General features: G+C 49.6%; 2 protein-coding genes across 2 annotated transcripts in view; both read right to left on the reverse strand.

Moving 5' to 3' along the window:
* Positions 1-5,350, reverse strand: part of LOC308124957 (ornithine decarboxylase-like) — a gene marked incomplete at both ends in the record, with an annotated part of 7,606 nt that extends 2,256 nt beyond the window's left edge. Inside the window, 7 exons of the mRNA XM_080488371.1 lie at positions 214-376; positions 546-626; positions 2,716-2,932; positions 3,020-3,192; positions 3,274-3,447; positions 3,967-4,088; positions 5,329-5,350. Coding sequence (XP_080344497.1) covers positions 214-376; positions 546-626; positions 2,716-2,932; positions 3,020-3,192; positions 3,274-3,447; positions 3,967-4,088; positions 5,329-5,350 — 952 coding nt within the window. The remainder of the gene's footprint in view (positions 1-213; positions 377-545; positions 627-2,715; positions 2,933-3,019; positions 3,193-3,273; positions 3,448-3,966; positions 4,089-5,328) is intronic.
* A 6,133-nt stretch (positions 5,351-11,483) lies between these two features.
* Positions 11,484-16,998, reverse strand: cyb561 (cytochrome b561; the record flags this gene model as incomplete). The annotated part of the gene is made up of 5 exons (XM_080487629.1): positions 11,484-11,740; positions 12,194-12,351; positions 12,416-12,519; positions 12,602-12,700; positions 16,794-16,998. The coding sequence occupies 5 exons, from the start codon at positions 16,996-16,998 to the stop codon at positions 11,548-11,550; spliced, it is 759 nt and encodes a 252-aa protein (XP_080343755.1). The 3' UTR covers positions 11,484-11,547.
* Between the last annotated feature and the right edge of the window lie 7,953 nt (positions 16,999-24,951).

The following is a 24,951-nucleotide window of genomic DNA, read 5'->3' on the forward strand; positions in this document are numbered from 1 at the left end:
AGCTTCCAACAGAGTATCAGAGCACAGTGATATGGAACATTTGAAAAGATCCGTGGGGATTCAGTGTGAAGAACAAAAAGCTCCAAACATGAGCTGGAGGCAAACAATCAAGACTTTAGGATCTTTGAACGACGTGAACATGTTCAGCAACAACAGTGGAAATGACTGCTGCCACTGGATTGGAGAAACAAACATCTGTTGGAGGATATTTACCGCCGTTTTCTTCCGTTTCATTAATGACGACTCTTTTGCCAATGACGTTCAGGACCAGTGTGAATGCTGATTCCACATAGTATCGACCTGGTTCTGCGATAATCCTCACCCCACTCTCAGGCGGGAAGAATTCCTCCAGCGATTCATTGATGACGGCTGAAAACTATCAGGAAGAAAGAGAAAAGGTTGGAGTGGTACTCTACAGTTTCCCTGGTATTGGGTACAGGCCCTGGAAGCTGAGGGCTGTGACACAGGGTCACCATCAGAAGTCAGAGAGCTGCTACCTTGAGACCTGGAAATGTTTGGAGCAGTTCTCATCAACACACATTTACCTCATCAAAGTTCCCAAAGTCCTCTGTTCCACTGAATCCTCCACCGATATCCAGGAGGCTCATCTTGAAGCCCAGCGATTCCTGAGAAGCAGGTGTAGGACCAAGGTATTGATCAGAGGTGTGGCTGCTTGCTGGTTGACAGACAGACGCTTCCTGTCCTGGTCCCCACCACTTTCCCGTTGGCCATTTCACTGCCTGCTCTATGCTAAGCTGAACAAACCCGTCTGGCTTCATCTCCAATGGAGGAACCATGGAGGAACCATGGAGGAACCATGGAGGAACCAAGGCCTTGTTTGATGTTGGGCAGTGTACTGCTCTGCACTCCACTGGTCCTGTCCCACCATTGTCTCGCCAATGAAGGTTGGCTCGCTGCCTGATCTGACGGAAGTCCGTCTCACTGGGGGGTCTGGATGAACTGGTGGATGATGGATGATGGATGCTGGATAGACTGGTGGATGAGGGATTGACTGATGGATGGACTGATGGATGATGGATGGATGACGGATGGATGATGGATGGACTGGTGGATGATGGATGATGGATGATGGATGATGGATGATGGATGATGGATGATGGATGATGGATGATGGATGATGGATGATAGATGAAGGATGATGGATGATGGATGGACTTATGGATGGACTGACGGATGGACTGACGGATGGACTGACGGATGGACTGACGGATGGACTGATGGATGGACTGATGGATGGACTGATGGATGGACAGACGGATGGACTGACGGATGGACTGATGGATGGACTGACTGAAGGACTGATGGATGGACTAATGGATGGACTGATGAATGGATGATGGATGGACTGATGGATGGATGATGGACTGATGGATGGACTGATGGATGGACTGACGGATGGACTGACGGATGCTGGATAGATTGGTGGATGATGGATTAACTGATGGATGGATGATGGATGGACTGACAGAGGGACTGATGGATGGACTAATGGATTGACTGATGGATGATGGATGGTTGCATTGATGGACTGATGGAATGACTGATGGATGGACTGATGGATGGACTGACTGATGGACTGATGGATGGATGATGGATGGGTGATGGATGGACTGATGGACTGACGGATGGACTGATGGATGGACTGACGGATGGACTGATGGATGGACTGACTGATGGACTGATGGATGGATGATGGATGGACTGATGGATGGACTGATGGATGGACTGATGGATGGATGATGGATGGACTGATGGATGGATGATGGATGGATGATGGATGGACTGATGGATGGATGATGGATGGACTGATGGATGGACTGACTGATGGACTGATGGATGGATGATGGATGGACTGATGGATGGACTGATGGATGGACTGATGGATGGATGATGGATGGACTGATGGATGGACTGATGGATGGACTGATGGATGGATGATGGATGGACTGATGGATCGATGATGGATGGACTGATGGATGGATGATGGATGGACTGATGGATGGACTGATGGATGGACTGATGGATGGATGATGGATGGATGATGGATGGACTGATGGATGGACTGATGGATGGACTGACTGATGGACTGATGGATGGATGATGGATGGACTGATGGATGGACTGATGGATGGACTGATGGATGGATGATGGATGGACTGATGGATGGACTGATGGATGGATGATGGATGGACTGATGGATGGATGATGGATGGATGATGGATGGATGATGGATGGACTGATGGATGGACTGATGGGTGGATGATGGATGGACTGATGGATGGATGATGGATGGACTGATGGATGGACTGATGGATTGATGATGGATGGACTGATGGATGGACTGATGGATGGACTGATGGATGGATGATGGATGGACTGATGGATGGACTGACTGATGGATGGATGATGGATGATGGATGATGGATGGATGATGGATGGACTGATGGACTGACTGATGGACTGATGGATGGACTGATGGATGGATGATGGATGGACTGATGGACTGACTGATGGATGGATGATGGAGGGACAGATGGATGGATGATGGAGGGACAGATGGATGGATGATGGAGGGATAGATATAACCATGAGGATATTTGATAATGATATGCCCAAATTAAAAGGACCAAATACAGATAAACCTTCAAACAGCAGTCGTCCCGTCAGCGCTCTGCTTCTGGGCTGATGACTTACCGCCAAGTCAAAGACCCGTCGAGAATCTGCTATGGCCCGTTTGAAGGTTAAACTTTCAGTGCACATACAGCCCACATGGAAGCTGACCCCGATGACCTGTAGGCCCAGCTGTGCAGCTCGTTCCAGCAGTGTACCAGCTGAGGACAGGGGGGCGCCGAACTTGGAGCTGAGCTTTAACATGGACTTGGAGTCATCAACAGCAATGCGAAGAACTAATCTGGAAAGAAGCGTTGTCCATGATTAACCTTGTCTTTACAAACTGCACCAAACGTGGAATCACAAGTATACGGAGCAGTTCACTTACTTGGCTTGGGCGTGGCAACAAGAAACCTTCAGCAGCTCTTCCTGGTTATCAAAAGTCATTGTGTCTACTCCCTGAGAGCGGGCGTACTTGATGTGGTACGATGGTTTGGTGGGATGTGCATAGATGATCTTGTCTGGTGTGACTCCAAGAGACAAGGCCAGCTGGATCTCACCCTGTGTGACAGTGAAGTGTGCTTCCAGTGAGTGAGCTGACAGGGAAGTGCTCCTGAACTCTTCATAGTGACCCATGAATACCTTGCTGGCACAGTCGAAGCCTGTACCCAGAGCGCTCAGTATGGAGACCACTGCTGGGGTGTTGTTGCACTTGACTGCATAGAAAGGCTGGACCCGGGGTAAGTTGGTGGTCCACCTCAGGTGAGCCTTCAACACACAGTCCAGATTGGCCACAGAGAACGGCTGCTGGTTCTCCTGAAGAAACCAACAACTTCATTGAGACAATTGAAAATAGGAGGATGAGCAGCAAAGAGCTCCAGAAGCGCCTCTATAAAAGGGGCATGAAGAATCTCGATCAGTTACTGTGTGCATGAGGAATGGTGCTAAAAATACAAGGTCTTCCTGACTCACTCCTGTGGCTCTATTGGGTTTTCTTCATGAATACTGAATACCACATCACACAAAGTACTGCAATCACTCTATGGTCAAGTCAACCAAGCAGACACAAACAATGGCGTTTGGCGTTCCCAGGAGATCGATCACTCATTTTGTTTTGACTTGTTCGGTGGATTATTGAGACAGAACACTTGGTCCCTTGAAAACCTGAACTTTAAACAATGGTAACGGTCATTTGTGCAAATAATTGGTGGAAACAGTACAAGCACACTAGTTTCCATATGGATTAACCAGCACATATTACATTAACATGGACTGCATGAGCAGGAGTTTGATCTGGAATGTTTGAGTGTTTGGAAGACCAGGTCTGATACGCACCTCTGAATCCAGCGCCACGATTTTACTGGCTATGAAGTCGCTGACGCTCTTCCCAGTGTCTAAGATCTCAATGTCTTGGTTCACAGGGAACAAAACCGGCTTCACTGATGCTTTTGGAGTCACTGGTGGTGTGAAGGACATCAGAGGACATGGTTTTAGGCAGCCGGTTGTCCAGTCGTCATTTGGACGGTCAATTATAGGAAAAGACGGCGGAAAAAGCAGCGGCCGTGTTGCTGGAAGCTTCTAAAAGACGTGTATAATGTCCATCACTACTTCACCGTCTAATTTTGCCTAAATTCAGCTATTGCTGCCAAAGTATAGGGAACTATCGGCTGGAGTAAACAACTGGCAACGGACTTCCAGTTTGTATTACGCACAATAAGGAGCAATGTGATTGGTCAATGGATACCATGTGGTCTACACGTTCTCTGATTGGTTCTTAATTCTCTGACTCATCCTACTGCTGAAGCACAGAGAAGGAATTTGAAGGAATTTCCTTTCCAAGTTGCTGAAGAATTCTATCAGCAGAACCCACACAGGTGGTGTTAATTCTATGGACCTATGATCTATCTCATTTTTCATTTCCAAAATGTCCCTGTACATCATGCATGCTTTTCATTGAAGAATAAAATATTCTTTGTTATGAAAATGTTGATGTTGATATAAGTAATGACAGTCCTGCTTGTTCCTCAGCAGTTTAATTCAGTGTGACTGTGACGTTCTAAAGTGTTGGACTGAGCTATAGGAGGCCTGCAGAGAACATATAAGATCCAATGTTCTATTCAAATCTAATTAGAGGAAAAAAGAAACTATTTCACCGTCTACAGGTGCTGATAGAAGCAATGTGAAACTACAGGGAGCATAAACAGGTACAGGAACAGGGACAGGGACAGGGACAGGGACAGGGACAGGGACAGGTACAGGTGGAAACAATTAAAATGAAATGAAGCCATTACCTTAACAGAAAAAAAGAGAACATTTAAAAAAAGCAAGAAAGGATATGGCAAAAATGTCAAGGAGTAATGGAAATCTATGAGTGTTCAGAAGTCAAATCTCCATGTCACAATGTAGTATTTAGTGGTCCAGAGTGCAGTAGAATGCATCTTTAAGTAGATTCTGACCCCCCCACCTCCACTGGTCTCCAACACAAAACATTTTGGACACCTCGATCTTTTGGACGCACACAGAAAAGACATCTTTGTGTCTCAGAGCGTGTCAGAGGACAAAATGAAGGAGTCACTCAGTGTCAATGGAGGAGCCAAGACAGCAAAGTGTCCTGAACAAATCTCCGACTCCCCAGAGGAACACCATTCAACAACATGTAACACTGTCAATGTGCAAAGCTCTCTGAAACCAACTCACCATTATTCCTGTGGCCCTCCATGTTTAAGACCTGTGATGATGGTGAAGCGTTTCAGTGAAACTCCACTGGAGACCAGGAACACACTGGAGAAGTGAAGAACCTGCTGCTGACGTGTCCTCTTCACTCTGTGGTGCTTTTTCTGCTCTGTTTGTGCTTCCTTCACTCCCAAGCAGGTGAGGACAGGGGGGAGCAAATCAAACGGTGTGTTGGTGTAGCTCTGGTTAACGTTAGAGGGAACAGCCTCCTTTGTTTAACTCATTTCTATGACAGGTTTGTTTTCCTGTTAACAAACAAGCTGTGTGTTTAGTTGATCGTTCATCCCTGAAGCTTTGATCCTGACAGCAAGGCAGCGACTCAGGAGGCCCTCAGGTGGTGGATAATAATAATGATGATGATGATAATAATAATAATAATTTATAATAATAACTCCTTTAGGAAACCTCCAAACACCTTTCACTAACTCCTTTATGAAGTCCCCCAACACCTTTCACTGAAAACCTTATTCCAGAGTCTGAAAAAAAATACTTCTGCACACATTTTTTTTAGAAGAGAAGTTGAGGGGGAGAGAGGAGGGGATAACATACAATACCCTTGTTGTGCTACATATATTATTTACAGTTATCACACTGATCCAAATACTTTACAACTGTTATTAGATTAACCAGCCTGAGCAGCTCTATCTAGACAGTAACATGATTTCTTAGATTAACCAGCCTGAGCAGCCCTATCTAGACAGTAAGATGATTTCTTAGATTAACCAGCCTGAGCAGCTCTATCTAGACAGTAACATGATTTCTTAGATTAACCAGCCTGAGCAGCTCTATCTAGACAGTAACATGATTTCTTAGATTAACCAGCCTGAGCAGCTCTATCTAGACAGTAAGATGATTTCTTAGATTAACCAGCCTGAGCAGCTCTATCTAGACAGTAAGATGATTTCTTAGATTAACCAGCCTGAGCAGCTCTAACTAGACAGTAACGTGAAGCAGGAACATGAATTCACAAAGAGGCAACAACAAAAGAGGAACATTATTTTGAGAGTTTGAACAAATGATGACAGAGAACAAGCAACTTCAGAAGCACCTTTCATGAGGAGTGGAAGTGTGTGTGTGTGTGTGTGTGTGTGTGTGTGTGTGTGTGTGTGTGTGTGTGTGTGTGTGTGTGTGTGTGTGTGTGTGTGTGTGTGTGTGTGTGTGTGTGTGTGTGTGTGTGTGTGTGTGTGGTTTGTCCACTGGGTGTGGCTAGAACTGTTGTGGGGGGGCCTGTAGCGACACCCCGGGGTCCGAGGCCATCGGGCCCGGACATCGCCACCCCAGCAGACGGCAGCCCCCCAGGCCCGGGGAGACCCCAGCGAACCACCCCAGAGAGCCACGCCCCCGCCCAATAAGCACCCGACGGAGAATGCAGAGAGGAATCCCCCCCAGGCAAGAGGGGCCCACAAGAGAAGGATAAAGGGCACAGGGCCCCAGGCCCCGACCCAAGCCGCCAAGCCGAGAAAAGGCCAGAGCAGGGCTCCCGGGCCGAGTGGGCCCGCCGCACCCCCGAGAGCCGGTCCATCCCCCCACCCACCCACCCCACAACCCGGCAAGGCAGAGATGGCCCCAGCCGCCGCGCCCCGGACCAGCCCCGCCCCAGCCCCGCCCCAGCCCCGCCCCAGCCCCGCCCCAGCCCCGCCCCCAGACCAGGAAAAGCGAAGGGCCGAACAGGCCCCGGTCGGAGGACAGTCAACTCTCCACCCCCAGGAGCCTCAAATACGACCCGCCCGATGATTCTCCCCCCAATCTTGATTGATAAACCCACCCCCCCACCCACCCACCCCACATACACCCACCCCACATACACCCACCCCCACCCCCACCCCCACCCCGACACAGACACAGACACAGACACAGTAGAGGTCGTTAGAGATCGGTAATGACCACCAGAGGTCGGTAATGACCACCAGAGGTCGGTAGTGACCACCAGAGGGGGGTAGAGGTCGATAGAGATCGGTAATGACCACTAGAGGTCGGTAGCGATCACCAGATTGGGGTAGAGGTCGATAGGGGTTGGTAATGACCACCAGAGGGGGGTAGAGGTTGATAGGGGTTGGTAGTGACCACCAGAGGGGGGTAGAGGTCGATAGAGATCGGTACTGACCACCAGAGGTCGGTAGTGACCACCACAGGGGGGTAGAGGTCGATAGTGCTCGGTAGTGACCACCAGAGGGGGGTAGTGACCCAAAGATGGGGGTAGAGGTCAATAAAGGTCGATAGTGACCACCAGAGGTCGGTAGTGACCACCAGAGGGGGGTAGAGGTTGATAGAGATCGGTAGCGACCACCAGAGGGGGCTAGAGGTCGATAGAGGTCGGTAGCGACCACCAGAGGGGGGTAGACGTCAATAGAGGTCGGTAGTGACCACCAGAGGGGAGTAGAGGTCGATAGAGGTCGGTAATGACCACCAGAGGTCGGTAGTGACCACCAGAGGGGGGTTGAGGACGATAGAGGTTGGTAATGACCACCAGAGGTCGGTAGCAACCCCAAGAGGGGGGATAGAGGTCAATAGAGGTCAGTAGTGACCACCAGAGGGGGGTAGAGCTCGATAATGACCACCAGAGGTCGGTAGTGACCACCAGAGGGGGGTAGAGGTCGATAGAGGTCGGTAATGACCACCAGAGGTCGGTAGTAACCGCCAGAGGGGGGTAATGACCACCAGAGGTTGGTAGTGACCGCCAGAGGGGGGTAGAGGTTGATAGAGCTCGATAATGACTACCAGAGGTCGGTACTGACCACCAGAGGGGGTAGAGGTTGATAGAGCTCGATAATGACTACCAGAGGTCGGTAGTGACCACCAGAGGGGGGTAGTGACCACCAGAACCAGCTCTCCTCTCTTTACCTGTCTTTGTCCTGGCAGAGGAGTTTGCCACCAAGGATTTGCAGCTAAAAGCTAAATGGTACGAAGCTTTTTACGGCTGAGCTCGAGCCAAACACAGCTGCAGGGAAGTCAACATCTGGACTGATTCCTGCGCTGGTCACATCTTTCACAGTGAAGTTCAGTCTGCAGGGCCTCACAGAGGAGGGTCATGTTTTCATCTCTGACCACCAAACACATTCACACCTCCACGTTTCAAAGTGATCGGAGAGAGTTCCTGGAGTTGGTTTGAAGTGAAGCTGATAAACTGGGAGGTTTAGGATTTCTGCCCTCCTGCTTCACTTTGTTTGTTTGTTTGTTTGTCTTCTGTCCGGGCAGTTCCAGGCTGCTCTGGAGGACCTGATGGAGGCCAGCCCACTCTGCCCATCCAACCGGGAGATCCAGAGCCTGCTGTCCCGGGTACGAGAGGAGTGTCGGCAGCAATGGGACCACGCCCCCTGCAGGGACTCATGCTCCCTGCCGGTGCAGGACCCAGTGGGGCTGACCGAGGAGGAGGGGGGAGAGACTCCCTCCACCCTCCTCCACCCGCACTTCAGAGCCTGGACCCCCACTGCTGCTCCAGGGATCCATCGCCCACCTCAGTCTCAACGACCCCCCTGAACCAGAACTCCGCCCCCCTCCAGAACCAAGCCGACTCCAAGTCTGAGGGCAGAGGCCACGTGGCCACTCAGAGGTCCCTCCAGGTCCAGGCCCTCCAGCCCTTCTGGTCACCAGGTCCTGGTCTGGTCCTACACCAGGTCCTGGTCCTGAAGCTGCAGTCTGAGGAAGCAGGACCCAGGAGGACACGACTGCGTGTTCAATGGACTGACGGTGATATTTATCTTTCCAACTCTAGTCTTCCTAAAACTGAACAGGTGTTTTTCTTCCTCGTCGTCTGTCTGCATTGAGAAACATCTGGATCCGGTTTGTCTTCTGTCGACTGTCTCTGATTGAATAAAACCAAAAGACATGGAACCTTTAGAACATCGGGTCAGGGTTCCTCGTAAAAACTGGTTTTCACCTTTTCCTCTTCTATCAAGGTGTTTTTGTATTACGAAGCATGAATCTTCCCAATTTATGCAAAACCCCGACTTGTTGCCATGACAACAGCGCTAACACCAGCTTTTTCAGGAACAATGCTAAATGACTGTTAGCCAACCTCCGTTTAGCATTAGCATCAATTGTAAACATTAAATATTCTCTTGTTTACCCACGAGTTTCTTTTTAATGAAAACATTTTGCACTCTGTGAGGCAGCGTGAGCAGTATTAGTGTAGTATGCTAGGAAGCATTAGCAGTATTAGTGTAGTATGCTAGGCAGTATTAGCAGTATTAGTGTAGTATGCTAGGCTGCGTGAGCAGTATTAGTGTAGTATGCAAGGCAGCATTAGCAGTATTAGTGTAGTATGCTAGGCAGCATTAGCAGTATTAGTGTAGTATGCTAGGCTGCGTGAGCAGTATTAGTGTAGTATGCAAGGCAGCATTAGCAGTGTTAGCGTAGTATTCTAGGTTAGTATCACCGGGGGGTGATATACACTGGGAAGGCACGATATATACACCGAGGGGGGAGATACACACTGGGGGGGTGAGGAGACACTCGGTGAGAACCGACTGTGTCACTGAATCTGCAAGGTTTGCAGGACCTCAATCTGGACCTGGACTTGGACCTGGACCTGGACCTGGACCTGGACCCACATGTGGTCCCCTTAAGCTTTCATTCAATCAAAAATGAACAAAGAGGATGTTGTCTTGTTTTGAAGTTTATTTTCACATTAAAAGTCTTAACGAAGGTAAACGCGGCTGAAGCAGTGAAGAACAGAACCAACAGCTAAAATCTCCTCTTGTTCATTATTGAAGCCAAAATCCAAACTGGGTGAAACATCAAACAGCTGAATCGACTGAAATCATGATAAAATATCTAGCATCACTACGAGAAAGGTTAACGAGTGTCAACCATAATAATAATAATAATAATATTAAGAATAATAATAATAATAAGAAGAAGAAGAAGAAGAAGAAGAAGAAGAAGAAGAAGAAGAAGAAGAAGAAGAAGAATATTTATAATAATAAGAATAAGAATAATAATAAGTTTCATATAGCCCTATCCTGGACACTCAAAGATGCTTTATGTTGCATTATTCATTCCCTCCACTAGATGGTGGTAAACTGTCTGTAGCCACAGCTGCTCTGGAGCAGACTGACAGAGGAGAGGCTGCTAATCTGCACCATCAGCAATCTGACCACCACCAACCACTCAATCTCTCACTACATTCACCCTAAAGAATTATTGTTTAAGAAAACAAAGAAGTTTGGTTCAAGAGGTTTTTCATTGTAATTTAGTGTGAAAGAGGCCGACGGCTCCTTCCTGGATCCACCGGGCTCAAACCCAGGACCCTTCTAACCCTAACTCTGTCCAGTCGTCAGACAAGACAGGGGGAGTCATTGTGATAGTTTTCTAACCCTAACCCTAACACTCTAACCCTAACCCTGTAGCCCTAACCCTCTAGCCCTAACCCTCTAGCCCTAACCCTCTAACCCTAACCCTCTAGCCCTAACCCTCTAAAACTAACCCTCCAGCCCGAACCCTCTAGCCCTAACCCTCTAGCACTATGCCTCTAGCCCTATCCCTCTAGCCCTAACCCCCTAACCCTATCCCTCTAGCCCTATCCCTCTAGCCCTAACCCTCTAACCCTATCCCTCTAGCCCTAACCCTCTAGCCCTATCCCTCTAGCCCTAACCTTCTAGCCCTAACCCTCTAGCCTTATCCCTCTAGCCCTAACCCTCTAGCCCTAACCCTCTAGCCTTATCCCTCTAGCCCTAACCCTCTAGCCCTATCCCTCTAGCCCTATCCCTCTAGCCCTAACCCTCTAGCCTTATCCCTCTAGCCCTAACCCTCTAGCTCTATCCCTCTAGCCCTATCCCTCTAGCCCTAACCCTCTAGCCCTAACCCTCTAGCCTTATCCCTCTAGCCCTATCCCTCTAGCCCTATCCCTCTAGCCCTAACCCTCTAGCCCTATCCCCAGCTTGTGGCTCCACCCAGATATCAGGAGATTTTAGTTGATCTGTCAGGCACAAAGTAGGATTTAAAAATTCCTTTAAATCATTTTAAGGTTAAATAGTTTCTACAAACTACGAAACCACGGAGTCACAACGGCAGATCTTCTGCTGCCACATGCAGAAAAATGACTCAGGCGAAGCAGAAGAATCAGCGTGGCGACACGGACAGATGGCAGCTACATGACTGTGGTCAGCTGGAGCGTCAGGCCAACAACTTCTGACCACACCCACCACTCAGGAAGTGGATTCCTGTTGAAGGCATTAAAGGACATCAAGGCGTGGCCGGCGAGCCGCCCTCAGTCAGCGTCTTGAAGTGGACGGACAGAGACTCTTCCTCTGGGTTGGGGGGGCGTCGGTACTCGTCCCTTGTCAGCAGGTAACCCTGGAGGACCCCGAAGCTCAGCAGCACCACCCCCAGGACATTGGCCAGAATGCCCTCAGGGGCGAACTGCGAGTACGTGGCCCTGGAGCGGAACAGGAAGATAGAGTCAGTTCAACATGAACCTACAAAGTCATTGTGATTTCCAAAGGCAGACGCCCCCTGCTGGTTCACCGAGATCACAGCAACTGACACTCAACACCTTTCAAACGTTATAAAAACCACAGAACCAGATCAGAACCCCGGTGTTGTTGGATGCCAGTCTTTCTTTCCATATTCAGAAGTCTAAGTTTGCACAGTTCTGACTCAATCAACAGGCTTTTACAAAGAATCCCGCCATTTTGGAAAAAAGGCAACAGATAATAAATGTTCTCTTCTCTCTGGTTTCAGTCAACTCAAAATTCAACTTATCTAAAGTTCTGCCAACAGGCTCGAGGAGACCTGACGGTGCGGCGCCGGCGCTCTACAGACGCCCCGTCGCCCGACTGTCCTGGTATCTGAACAATGAACGGAGCTGCAGCCACTGACGGAGACCTACGCCAAGCTGAAGAGGAGCTTCTCCGTGATGCCCAGTAGACTGGTGCCGACCGCCATCACCAGCAGAACCAGGCCACAGAACACGTGGAGGGGCAGGTATGCAGCTCGTAGCCACGACGACGCCACAGGAAACAGGAAGAAGATCAGTCCCAGCACCCACTGGAGGAAAGCAAGCGTGAGCATTTGCAGGGCGTGGCGATGGAAGCAGCGAGCGTGAGCGTACCTGCAGGCAGAACAGGACCAGCGTGGCCAGGCCGCACCAGCTGTGCAGAGAGTACATGTCTGGAATCCCCGCAGCCTTGTGGAAATCAAACACGGCTACAAAACCTGCACACACGTTGAAAAGACATGTTCAGCTTTACCATGTACGCAGGAAATTACACGGAGTATATGAGAGCTTTCTTCTGACCGACGATGCTGATGACGAGGGCGAGCAGGTGGATGACACCGTGCAGCAGCTTCACGTTCCTCTTCGCCTCGTTACGGAAAACTCTGTAGACCAGGACGGCTGGAAGAGATGGAACCATCAGGACCTGACAAAGGTTCCTGCATCACAGGTACTGGCTGACGCTCCCATGGCAGTACCATGTCAGTACTGTAGTGGACACACTGTGTCAGTCCCCCCAGAACCTCTGAGGTTTTATTGATCTACTGTAATGTGGCTATAATGTAGTCTGATTAGAATGTAATCTGGCTCTAACGTAATCTGATTGTAATGTAATCTGGCTCTAATGTATTCTTTTTGTAATGTAATCTGGCTCTAATGTAATCTAATTGTAATGTAATCTGGCTGTAATGTATCTGACTGTGATGTAATCTGACTCTAATGTAATCTGGCTGTAATGTAATGTGACTGTAATGTAATCTGGCTCTAATGTAATCTGGCTCTAATGTAATCTGGCTCTGATGTAATCCGACTGTAATGTAATTTGATTGTAATAAAATCTGGCTGTAATGTAAGCTGGTTGTAATGTAATCTGGCTGTGATGTAATCTGGATGTAATGTAATCTGATTGTAATGTAATCTGACTCTTATGTAATCTGGCTGTAATGTATCTGACTGTAATGTAATCTGGCTGTAATGTCATCTGACTGTAATGTAATTTGGCTCTAGTGTAATCTGGCTGTAATGTAATCTGACTGTAATGTAATTTGATTGTAATAAAATCTGGCTGTAATGTAATCTGATTCTAATGTGATCTGGCTCTAATATATCTGACTGTAATGTAATCTGGCTCTAATGTATCTGACTGTAATGTGATCTGGCTGTAATGTAATCTGGCTCTAATGTAATCTGACTGTAATGTAATTTGATTGTAATAAAATCTGACTGTAATGTAATCTGGCTCTAATGTATCTGACTGTAATGTGATCTGGCTGTAATGTAATCTGGCTCTAATGTAATCTGATTGTAGTGTAATCTGGCTATAATGTATCTGACTTAATGTAATCTGACCGATGTAATCTTATTGTAATGTAATCTGGCTCTAATGTAATCTGAGTTTAATGTAATCTGATTGTAATGTAATCTGGCTGTAAAGTAATCTGTCTCTTATGTAATCTGGCTCTAATGTAATCTGATTGAGAGGTGGGAAGGGTGGGCAGGGTTTGGAGCAGTGGGAGTGGTGGGAGGGGTCGGAGGAGTGGGAGGGGTCGGAGGAGTGGGAGGGGTGGGAGGGGTGGGAGGGTAAGGTACAGCAAAGTGCACCCTGACATGGTGGAGGGTGGGATCTCATGGGGGCCTGGGGGGCCGGGACCCCCTCCCCCCCAGGACATTGAAGGAAATGTGTGTTTGTGTGTGCACCTGTCCCTGTCTGTGAGTGTGTGTGTGTGTGTGTGTGTGTGTGTGTGTGTGTGTGTGTGTGTGTGTGTGTGTGTGTGTGTGTGTGTGTGTGTGTGTGTGTGTGTGTGGTTTGTCCACTGGGTGTTTTTGGAACTGTTGTGGGAAGGCGGCCCCCCAGACCCAGGAAGCCTCCAGCAAACCAGCCCAGAGAGAGACACGCCCCCAGCCCAGAGAGAGACACTCCCCAGCCCAGACAGAGTCACCCTCCCAGCCAAGAGAGAGACACTCCCTCAGCCCAGAGAGAGACACGCCCCCAGCCCAGAGAGAGACACCCCCCCAGCCAAGAGAGGGACACTCCAGCCCAGAGAGAGACACCCCCCCAGCCCAGAGAGACACTCCCCAGCCCAGAGAGAGACACTCCCCAGCCCAGACAGAGTCACCCTCCCAGCCAAGAGAGAGACACTCCCTCAGCCCAGAGAGAGACACGCCCCCAGCCCAGAGAGAGACACCCCCCCAGCCAAGAGAGGGACACTCCAGCCCAGAGAGAGACACCCCCCCAGCCCAGAGAGACACTCCCCAGCCCAGACAGAGTCACGCCCCCAGCCAAGAGAGAGACACGCCCCCAGCCCAGATAGAGACACGCCCCCAGCCCAGAGAGAGTCACGCCCCCAGCCCAGATAGAGACACGCCCCCAGCCCAGACAGAGTCACGCCCCCAGCCACGAGAGAGACACGCCCCCAGCCCAGAGAGAGTCACGCCCCCAGCCCAGAGAGAGTCACCCCCCCAGCCCAGAGAGAGTCACCCCCCCAGCCCAGAAACAGACACCCCCCAGCCCAGCCCAACCACCCACATTCTGGCCCCCTGCCCCCTCTGAAGACCCCCATACATACTGTAGATAGCTGGCACTCACACACATCTGCACGCACCCTCTCAATTACTTACACACTCAAACACACACACACACACACACACACACACACACACACACACACACACACACACACACACACACACACACACACACACACACACACACACACACACACACACTCAAACACACACACCCCTTCCTCATCGATGAGATGTACTTCTGCTGTTGTAGTTGCTCTTTTGCTAAATTTATGTTCCTGCTAGAAAACCATGGTACTGTCTAGACAGAGCTGCTCTGGTTCTTTTAATCTAGAAAGCCATGGTACTGTCTAGACAGAGCTGCTCTGGTTCCGTTAATCTAGAAAGCCATGGTACTGTCTAGACAGAGCTGCTCTGGTTCTTTTAATCTAGAAAGCCATGGTACTGTCTAGACAGAGCTGCTCTGGTTCCGTTAATCTAGAAAGCCATGGTACTGTCTAGACAGAGCTGCTCTGGTTCCGTTAATCTAGAAAGCCATGGTACTGTCTAGACAGAGCTGCTCTGGTTCCTTTAATCTAGAAAACCATGGTACTGTCTAGACAGAGCTGCTCTGGTTCCTTTAATTTAAGACCAGTATTTGGATCAGTGTGATAACGCTAAATAGTATATATAGTATTAACACGATGTCCCTCTCCCTCTGTCTCTCCTCCCTCTCCCTCTCTCTCTCCCTCTCTCTCTCTCTTCAGTCTTCTCTCTCCTCCCTCTCCCTCTCTCTCTCTCCTCCCTCTCTCTCCCTCTCTCTCTCTCTTCAGTCTTCTCTCTCCTCCCTCTTCCTCTCTCTGTCTCTCCTCCCTCTCCCTCTCTCTGTCTCTCCTCCCTCTCCCTCTCTCTCTCTCCTCTCTCTCTCTCTCTCTCTCTCTCTCTCTCTTCAGTCTTCTCTCTCCTCCCTCTCCCTCTCTCTGTCTCTCCTCCCTCTCCCTCTCTCTGTCTCTCCTCCCTCTCCGTCTCTCCTCCCTCTCCCTCTCTCTGTCTCTCCTCCCTCTCCGTCTCTCCTCCCTCTCCCTCTCTCTGTCTCTCCTCCCTCTCCCTCTCTCTGTCTCTCCTCCCTCTCTCTCTCCCTCTCTCTCTCTCTTCAGTCTTCTCTCTCCTCCCTCTCCCTCTCTCTCCTCTCTCTCCCTCTCTCTCTCTCCTCCCTCTCTCTCTCCCTCTCCCTCTCTCTTCAGTCTTCTCTCTCCTCCCTCTCCCTCTCTCTCTCTCTCCCTCTCTCTTCTGTCTTCTCTCTCCTCCCTCTTTCTCTCTCCTCAGTGTTCTCTCTCATCTGTCTCTCTCTCCTCGGTGTTCTCTCTCTCCCTCTCTCTCTATATTCAGTCTTCTCTCTCCTCCCTCTCCCTCTCTCTCTCTCTCCTCCCTCTACCCCCCCCTCTCTCTCTCTCTCTCTCTCTCTCTCTCACTCTCTCTCTCTCTCTCTCTCTCTCTCTCTCTCTCCTACCGACACGATACTGACACCATTTCAGACATCAATTACAGACACAGCGACCGAGACCAACATGATACCGATACCGATACAGACACCGATACAGACACAGACACTGATACTGACACCAATACAGACATTGATACCGATACCGATACAGACGCAGACACCAATACCGACACCGATACAGATACAGACACTGATACTGACACGATACTGACACAGACACTAATACCGATACAGACACAGACACCGATACTGACACCGACACCGATACTGACACCAATACAGACATTAATACCAACACCGATACAGACATAGACACCAATACCGACACCGATACAGACACGGACACATATACAGGCACAATACTGACATGATACTGACACTGATACAGATACAGACTGATACCGACACCGATACAGACGCCGAAAGCAGCTGCTACTGAAATGAAGCGCTGGCTCTACGCGCTGCCCAGTCCAGAGCGTGACTCACCGTCGCCCTGCAGGAACACCAGGCCCAGCACCATGCACAGAGGGTGCAGGTTGAACTGCTGCGCCGAGCCATCCCAGGCAAAGCCGCCGTGGTACCGCCCCATCCATACACCGGTCAATACCACCGACGCCAGACCCAGAACCTGCGACGCGCCCACCAGCCCAATGAACGTGGGGTTGCGGTGACGAGGGGCCGAATCGTCCATGATCTGAGGAAGAGGAGCAGAGAGGCTTCAGGCGACAGAGCAGATTAGATCAGACAGGCGCCGCCTCACGTGGTCGATAACGTCACTTTCCACCCTCACAATTGAGTTTGAGCATCTGGGCTGCAGACGTCCAGATAACCGCTGCAACATGTAAAACCCTGCGGCACCGGGTCGGACCAGGCTCCAGCTCTGGAGGGCTGAGGCTGCAGACGTTACACTTCACGCATTTAAACCTTTGTTTCTGATTCAAATATGGGAAAGTTGCTCTTGAACTGATGCAGTAAAGCAGCTTGAAATCATGATGCTGTCGCCACCATGCTGGATAAACTCGCTAGGTGCATTTTGAGTAACATAATGTCACTTTATGTTCATTCGATCACATTTCAGGTTGATTGGATTGTTTTGTTCTTAGCTTGGACTTCATGGAGTCTCAGAATATCGAAAAGTGGGTGAAAGGTGAAGTGTGACCCGACGGTGGATCTCTTTGTTCCCTTTGCTCAATAAAACTCAATCCAACATCACATCATCACACCACAGCTTTTTCTATTTCCTAGGAAATGGATTTGTTTACTATTTGACTTCATCCTGCAGACATTCATGATGCCAGGACAAGAGATCTTTAGACAAGCAATAACGATACCGAGCAGTACTGATAACAAGGAGTACTGATACTGAGCAGTAGAGCCAATACCAAACAGTATTGAAACGATACTGAGCAGTACCAATATGTTACTGAGACGATACCGAGCAGTACTGAGACGATACCGAGCAGTACCAATATGGTAGTGAGATGATACCGAGCAGTACCAATACAGTATTGAGACGATACCGAGCAGTACCAATATGGTTTGAGACGATACCGAGCAGTACCAATATGGTTTGAGACGATACCGAGTAGTACTGAGACGATACCGAAAGATACTGAGACGATACCAAACAGTACTGAGACAATACTGAGCAGTATTGAGATGATACCGAGCAGTACCAATATGCTACTGAGACGATACCGAGCAGTACCAATATGGTACTGAGACGATACCGAGTAGTACTGACATGATACTGAGCAGAACCGATATGATACTGACAAAATGTTGAGACAATCACAATATGTTCCAGATCTGATACTAAGATAATACCAATAGCAAATCAATACATCAGCCATGTCACAGATATGATTGTAATACAATATGATACTATATGATAAAATAGTGCCTCCGGCCAGCTCAGTGGGTAGAGCATGAGACTCTCAGTCTCCAGGTAGAGGGTTCATGTCCCCCGTCCAGCTCAGTAGGTAGAACATGAGACTCTCCGTCTCAAGGTAGAGGGTTCATGTCCCCCGTCCAGCTCAGTAGGTAGAGCATGAGACTCTCAGTCTCAAGGTAGAGGGTTCATGTCCCACGCCGGGCGCCACCTTCCTGTGGGCTCTCCACCTGCAGGAAGGTTCTAATGGGTCAATGTGATCTGGGTGACGGTGCTCAGACTGACACCACCACCACCAGGGAACGGATAAGAGGGAGAAGATGGATGGATGGATGGATGGATGGATGGATGGATGGATGGATGGAGGGATGGATGGATGGATGATAATATAGCGATCCGACTTTAGGATACTGATACAATAACAATGTGATAATATTACAAAATGGACACAATTCAAGACTGATCCGATACTGAGATTATACCAATAGAGTAGTGGCACAATATTGATACCAGACAAGTACAATAGTGATATAAAAGCATGACGACACCTACGAGGCAAATATGATACCAATATATACCGATACCATACACAATACATCTACTGATACGATATTGATGTGCAAGGATGGATTTGAGTGGTTTTTACTGTTCTAAACATTATTCATTACTTGAATTTATCAAACTATTAAATATCGTTTGAGTCTGATATTTCACCACAGTTCTGTTTGTTATTTTCTAATGTGAAGTTAAAACAAAGAAAGAAGCTGTTTGTTCCAAGAAGTGAGATTAAGAATCGCTTTCCCTCCAATTCTTTCCACTTTCTACCATTAATCAGCTGATGGCCGCGTGTGTGTGTGTGTGTGTGTGTGTGTGTGTGTGTGTGTGTGTGTGTGTGTGTGTGTGTGTGTGTGTGTGTGTGTGTGTGTGTGTGTGTGTGTGTGTGTGTGTGTGTGTACCTCCCTTCCAAGAAACAGCAGTACGCGCTCACCCGTGTGTGGAGTTACACGAGGACATGAGACAGAAGAGTCGTCATGATTTTTATCAGCGGTGGAGTCCTGGAGCGCTCCGAAGAGTCTCCAGGTACGGACCTGGACCTCGGTGCACTTTCCGCTAAAGGCGAACGGAGGGAGCGCAGCCGCCACCTGTCACCTGTTCACAGCCGCTGTCAGCTCGAGCTGACGGCCAGAAACACCGTGCCGGACTGGGAATAATGTGGGAATAATGTTGTAATAATGTTGTAATAATGTGAGAATAATGAGGGAATAATGAGGGAATAATGAGGAAGTAATGAGGGAATAATGAGGGAGTATGGAGAGAGTCAAGAGAGAATAATGAAGAGGTGGAAATACTCACTGCGTGCTGAAGGCGCTGCCTGATCAACTGAGGAAGTCCTGGAGAGATCCGCCTCCTGTGTGTGTGTGTGTGTGTGTGTGTGTGTGTGTGTGTGTGTGTGTGTGTGTGTGTGTGTGTGTGTGTGTGTGTGTGTGTGTGTGTGTGTGTGTGTGTGTGTGTGTGTGTGTGTGTGTGTGTGTGTGTGTGATCCAGAATTGATTCAAAGTGATTTAGCTTCATTAAAAGTGAATAAACTAAATTGATGTAACACATCACCACAACAAGCCATGAACAGCAATGGTGTGAAGGTTGTTGCCACGGCAACGCCAGAGTAGTTGGTCACTCGGAGGCAGAACTGGAGAAAGATAAGGAGATGATGTTCAGGGGGCGGAGAGGATGAGACAGGGGGCGGAGACGATAATTCAGGGGACGAAGACGATGAGCCAGGGGGCGGAGACGATGATTCAAGGGGCAGAGACGATGAGCCAGGGGGCGGAGACGATGAGTCAGGGGGCAGATCGATGATTCAGGGGGCAGATCGATGATTCAGGGGGCGGAGAGGATGAGCCAGGGGGCGGAGACGATGAGTCAGGGGGCGGATCGATGAGTCAGGGGGCGGATTGATGAGTCTGGGGGCGGAGACGATGATTCAGGGGGCGGATCGATGACCCAGGAGGAGGAGACGATGAGCCAGGGGGCGGAGACGATGAGTCAGGGGGCGGAGACGATGAGTCAGGGGGCAGATCGATGATTCAGGGGGCGGAGAGGATGAGCCAGGGGGCGGAGACGATGAGTCAGGGGGCGGATCGATGAGTCTGGGGCGGAGACGATGATTCAGGGGGCGGATCGATGAGCCAGGAGGAGGAGACGATGAGTCAGGGGGCGGAGACGATGAGTCAGGGGGCGGAGACGATGAGTCAGGGGGCGGATCGATGAGCCAGGGGGTGGAGACGATGAGCCAGGGGGTGGAGACGATGAGCCAGGGGGCGGAGATGATGAGCCAGGGGGCGGAGATGATTAGTCAGGGGGTGGAGACGATGAGCCAGGGGGCGGAGACGATGAGCCAGGGGGCGGAGATGATTAGTCAGGGGGTGGAGATGATTAGTCAGGGGGTGGAGACAGCAGTAATGAAGGTGGAGAGTGGGAGCAGAAGCCCAGCGAGTCGGTGAGAGGAGGTGAAGAAGAAGGTGAGGGAGGAAAACATGAAACTGCTGTATGACCTTTGACCTTCACCTCTGTCAATCAATCCATGGCCGCCTGTTCCAGAGCTCTGCACCAATCAGCAGTCCTTCAAAGAAAATACCCAGAAGGCACCTGTGGAGCGTCTCCATGGCAACAGCATCATTCCCAGAATAGCTCTTTCTTCATGACTGTGTCTCTGCTTCTCTCTCCTTCCTCCTTCTCCTCCTCCTCTCCTTCCCTCCTCCTCAACCTCCTCCTCTCTTACCGTCCTCCTCCTCTCCTTCCCTCCTCCGCAACCTCCTCCTCTCTTACCGTCCTCCTCCTCTCCTTCCCTCCTCCTCAACCCCCTCCTCTCTTACCCTCCTCCTCCTCTCCTTCCCTCCTCCTCAACCTCCTCCTCTCTTACCCTCCTCCTCCTACCCTCCTCCTCTCCTTCCCTCCTCCTCAACCTCCTCCTCTCTTACCCTCCTCCTCAACCCCCTCCTCTCTTACCCTCCTCCTCCTCCTCTCCTTCCTCTTCCTACTCCACCTCCTCCTCCTTCTCTCTTTCCTCCTCCTCCACCTCCTCCTCTCTTACCCTCCTCCTCCTCTCCTTCCCTCCTTCTCCACCTCCTCCTCTCTTACCCTCCTCCTCAACCCCCTCCTCTCTTATCCTCCTCCTCCTCTCCTTCCCTCCTCCTACCGTCCTCCTACCCTCCTCCTCTCCTTCCCTCCTCCTCCACCTCCTCCTCTCTTACCCTCCTCGTCCTCTCCTTCCCTCCTCCTCAACTTCCTCCTCTCTTACCCTCCTCCTCCTCTTCCTCCACCTCCTCCTCTCCTTCCCTCCTCCTACCCTCCTCCTACCCTCCTCCTCTCCTTCCCTCCTCCTCCACCTCCTCCTCTCTTACCCTCCTCGTCCTCTCCTTCCCTCCTCCTCAACCCCCTCCTCTCTTACCCTCCTCCTCTCCTTCCTCTTCCTACTCCACCTCCTTTTCCTTCTCTCTTTCCTCCTCCTCCACCTCCTCCTCTCTTACCCTCCTCCTACTCTCCTTCCCTCCTCCTACCCTCCTCCTCTCCTTCCCCCCTCCTCCACCTCCTCCTCTCTTACCCTCCTCGTCCTCTCCTTCCCTCCTCCTCAACCTCCTCCTCTCTTACCCTCCTCCTCAACCCCCTCCTCTCTTACCCTCCTCCTCCTCTCCTTCCTTCCTCCTCTCTTACCGTCCTCCTCCTCTCCTTCTTTCTTCCTCCGCCTCTTCCTCTCTTACCCTCCTCCTCCTCTCCTTCTTTCTCCTACTCCACCTACTCCTCCTCCTTCTCTCTTTCCTCCTCCTCCACCTCCTTCTCCTCAACCTCCCCCTCTCCTTCCTTCCTCCTCCACTGCCTCCTCTTCTTCCCTCCTCCTCTTCTCTTACCCTCCTCCTCCTTTCCTTCGCTCCTCCTCCTCTCCTCTCTTACCTCTCCCCTCTTTCCCAGAGCAGAGCCAGAGCAGAGCCAGAGCAGAGCCAGAGCAGAGCCAGAGCAGAGCCAGAGCGGAGCCAGAGCGGGGTCTGACACCTCATCAGCTGGGGGTGGAGTTATCGCTACCTATGAGGAGGAAGAGATGTTAAACCAGCTTTCTGAACTCTATTGTGAACATGGAGCCCCGAAGGGAAGGAGATAATCTCAAGACGATGGTGGAGCCGTGGTTCTAGAGCTGCAGAGCTCCTCCTGTCAGTCAGCTGGTGGATCTAGAACCTAGAATCAGTTCTTTTCCGGCTTTTCATGGTGACATCATTGTAACAAACTTCACTTACAGGTCTTGTTTGGCGTTCTGACGGCAGGCTGAGGTCCTCATGAGGCAGCAGGGGGCGCTCCGCTAGGAGACGCTCCACAGAACTTCTTTATAATGAAGCCAGACTTCTGGTTCCTCAGGAACTACTAACAAACTACAAACTACTGTAAATGAAATCTTGGAGTTTTTAGAGCTAAAATGAGCCTTTTAATGGCTTCATGTGAAAGAGAACTTTAATCAGAGTGTTTACCTAGGTTACCATGGAAACGGCTGTAGAGCAGCGTTCTATCATTCTACACCTCCATTCCTCCATGTTGAAGCTTTTGATTCAGACACGTCCAGAAATAAAGTGAAAGGAGCAGAAAGTCACTATGGAATGTTGGAATGGTGGAAAATAAGACCCAAACTCATTCACACGTTATTATTTGTCCCTCTATGTCCACTCTGGGACTCTGGACTCAAGCAAGACGGACGTGAACAAACACCAATAGAGATACGAAGAGACGTAATGTCTTCTGGCTCTTTGGTGCATCAGAGGTTCAGGTCCGACTAGATGGAGCGACCCGGACTTAACCACTGGTACAGTCCGTCTCCTGGTTCCTGGAGGAGCGCTGTCAGCGCCAAATTGGTGAAATCAGTGACGTATCACATTTTGGAGTGACGCAGTGATGTGTCTCTCACTGGCTCCGCTAACGGTGGAAAAAGAACCGGTTCTTTGTCGATGTTCGTTTAAGAACTAGAAGTAGAACCTGGTTCTTTTTGGTGGAAAAGCCCTATGTGAGGACTGTCCTCGCTGGTTACTGGTCTCCGCTTGCTGCTTCAGGTTGTATTACATTAGTGTAGCTCGCCCCTCTCTCACCGTGCAGCATGTATTGCATTAGTGTAGCTCGCCCCTCTCTCACCGTGCAGTGTGTATTGCAGTAGTGTAGCTCGCCCCTCTCTCACCGTGCAGTGTGTATTGCAGTAGTGTAGCTCGCCCCTCTCTCACCGCGCAGTGTGTATTACATTAGTGTAGCTCGCCCCTCTCTCACCGTGCAGTGTGTATTGCAGTAGTGTAGCTCGCCCCTCTCTCACCGTGCAGTGTGTATTACATTAGTGTAGCTCGCCCCTCTCTCACCACGCAGTGTGTATTGCATTAGTGTAGCTCGCCCCTCTCTCACCGCGCAGTGTGTATTACATTAGTGTAGCTCGCCCCTCTCTCACCATGCAGTGTGTATTACATTAGTGTAGCTCGCCCCTCTCTCACCGCGCAGTGTGTATTACATTAGTGTAGCTCGCCCCTCTCTCACCGTGCAGCGTGTATTGCATTAGTGTAGCTCGCCCCTCTCTCACCATGCAGCGTGTATTACATTAGTGTAGCTCGCCCCTCTCTCACCACGCAGTGTGTATTACATTAGTGTAGCTCGCCCCTCTCTCACCACGCAGTGTGTATTACATTAGTGTAGCTCGCCCCTCTCTCACCACGCAGTGTGTATTACATTAGTGTAGCTCGCCCCTCTCTCACCATGCAGTGTGTATTACATTAGTGTAGCTCACCCCTCTCTCACCATGCAGTGTGTATTACATTAGTGTAGCTCGCCCCTCTCTCACCATGCAGTGTGTATTGCAGCAGTAAAGAGTTCATGCTCAGGCTGGGGCTAATTCATTCAGATCAAGTGATTTTGATGCAGAGTGAGTCATGAAGCCCCGCCCACTAACAACATCATTTAGAAGCTCAGAGCTGATTGGCTGGGGCTGATTGAGGCGGAGCTTCACAGAACCGGAGCAAGTCGAACAAATACCAGCTTGTTAGCAGCTAAAGCTAACAAACAGTGAAGAATGGAAATTACATATGTTGATTATTTACAAGTACGATTTTGAAACTCTTAGTTTAGTGGAGAAAATGAAGGTAACTAGTGGTACTCAATTACACAGTGAGGAAGAGTTTCTAAAAATCTCACAAAATTACAGCTTTACTGGTGATTGAGTGGCGAAGCTTCTGTCATATAATCAATAAGGCCTTGTTCAAGTCCCGTCCTCCACTGCAATTTTATTTTTTTTTTTTCATTGAGTAATTTTTTTGATCAGATATCTCAAAGGCTGAACATGTTTTTACGGGATCAGCGCCTATATGGTGGTTATAATGTTGTGGCTAAAAGGTGGTGCACACACTTTACTTTGAAATTCAGTGGAGTCACTAGACTTGAAATAAAGTCTTGCCCCACCAAGTGTTTACATCTAGAAACGCCACTGCCTATTAGTGAATGAGAGTTGGATCCTCTTTTCACTGAGCCGAATCATTACAACCGAGTCTTTTAGTGAACCAAGTCATTAGGACCAACCCGTTTTACTGAGCCGAGTCATTAGAACTGACTCTTTTAGTGAGCCAAGTCTTTAAAATTGACTATTTTTTCATCAGACAAAATATTATATTTGACTCTTTTAATGTGCTGAGTCATCAGATCCAATACTTTAGTGAGGTGAATCATGCAATCCGCCTCTTTAAGTGA

Source organism: Lipophrys pholis (assembly GCF_963383615.2).
Source record: "Lipophrys pholis genome assembly, chromosome: 19".
NCBI classification, from domain to species: domain Eukaryota; kingdom Metazoa; phylum Chordata; class Actinopteri; order Blenniiformes; family Blenniidae; genus Lipophrys; species Lipophrys pholis.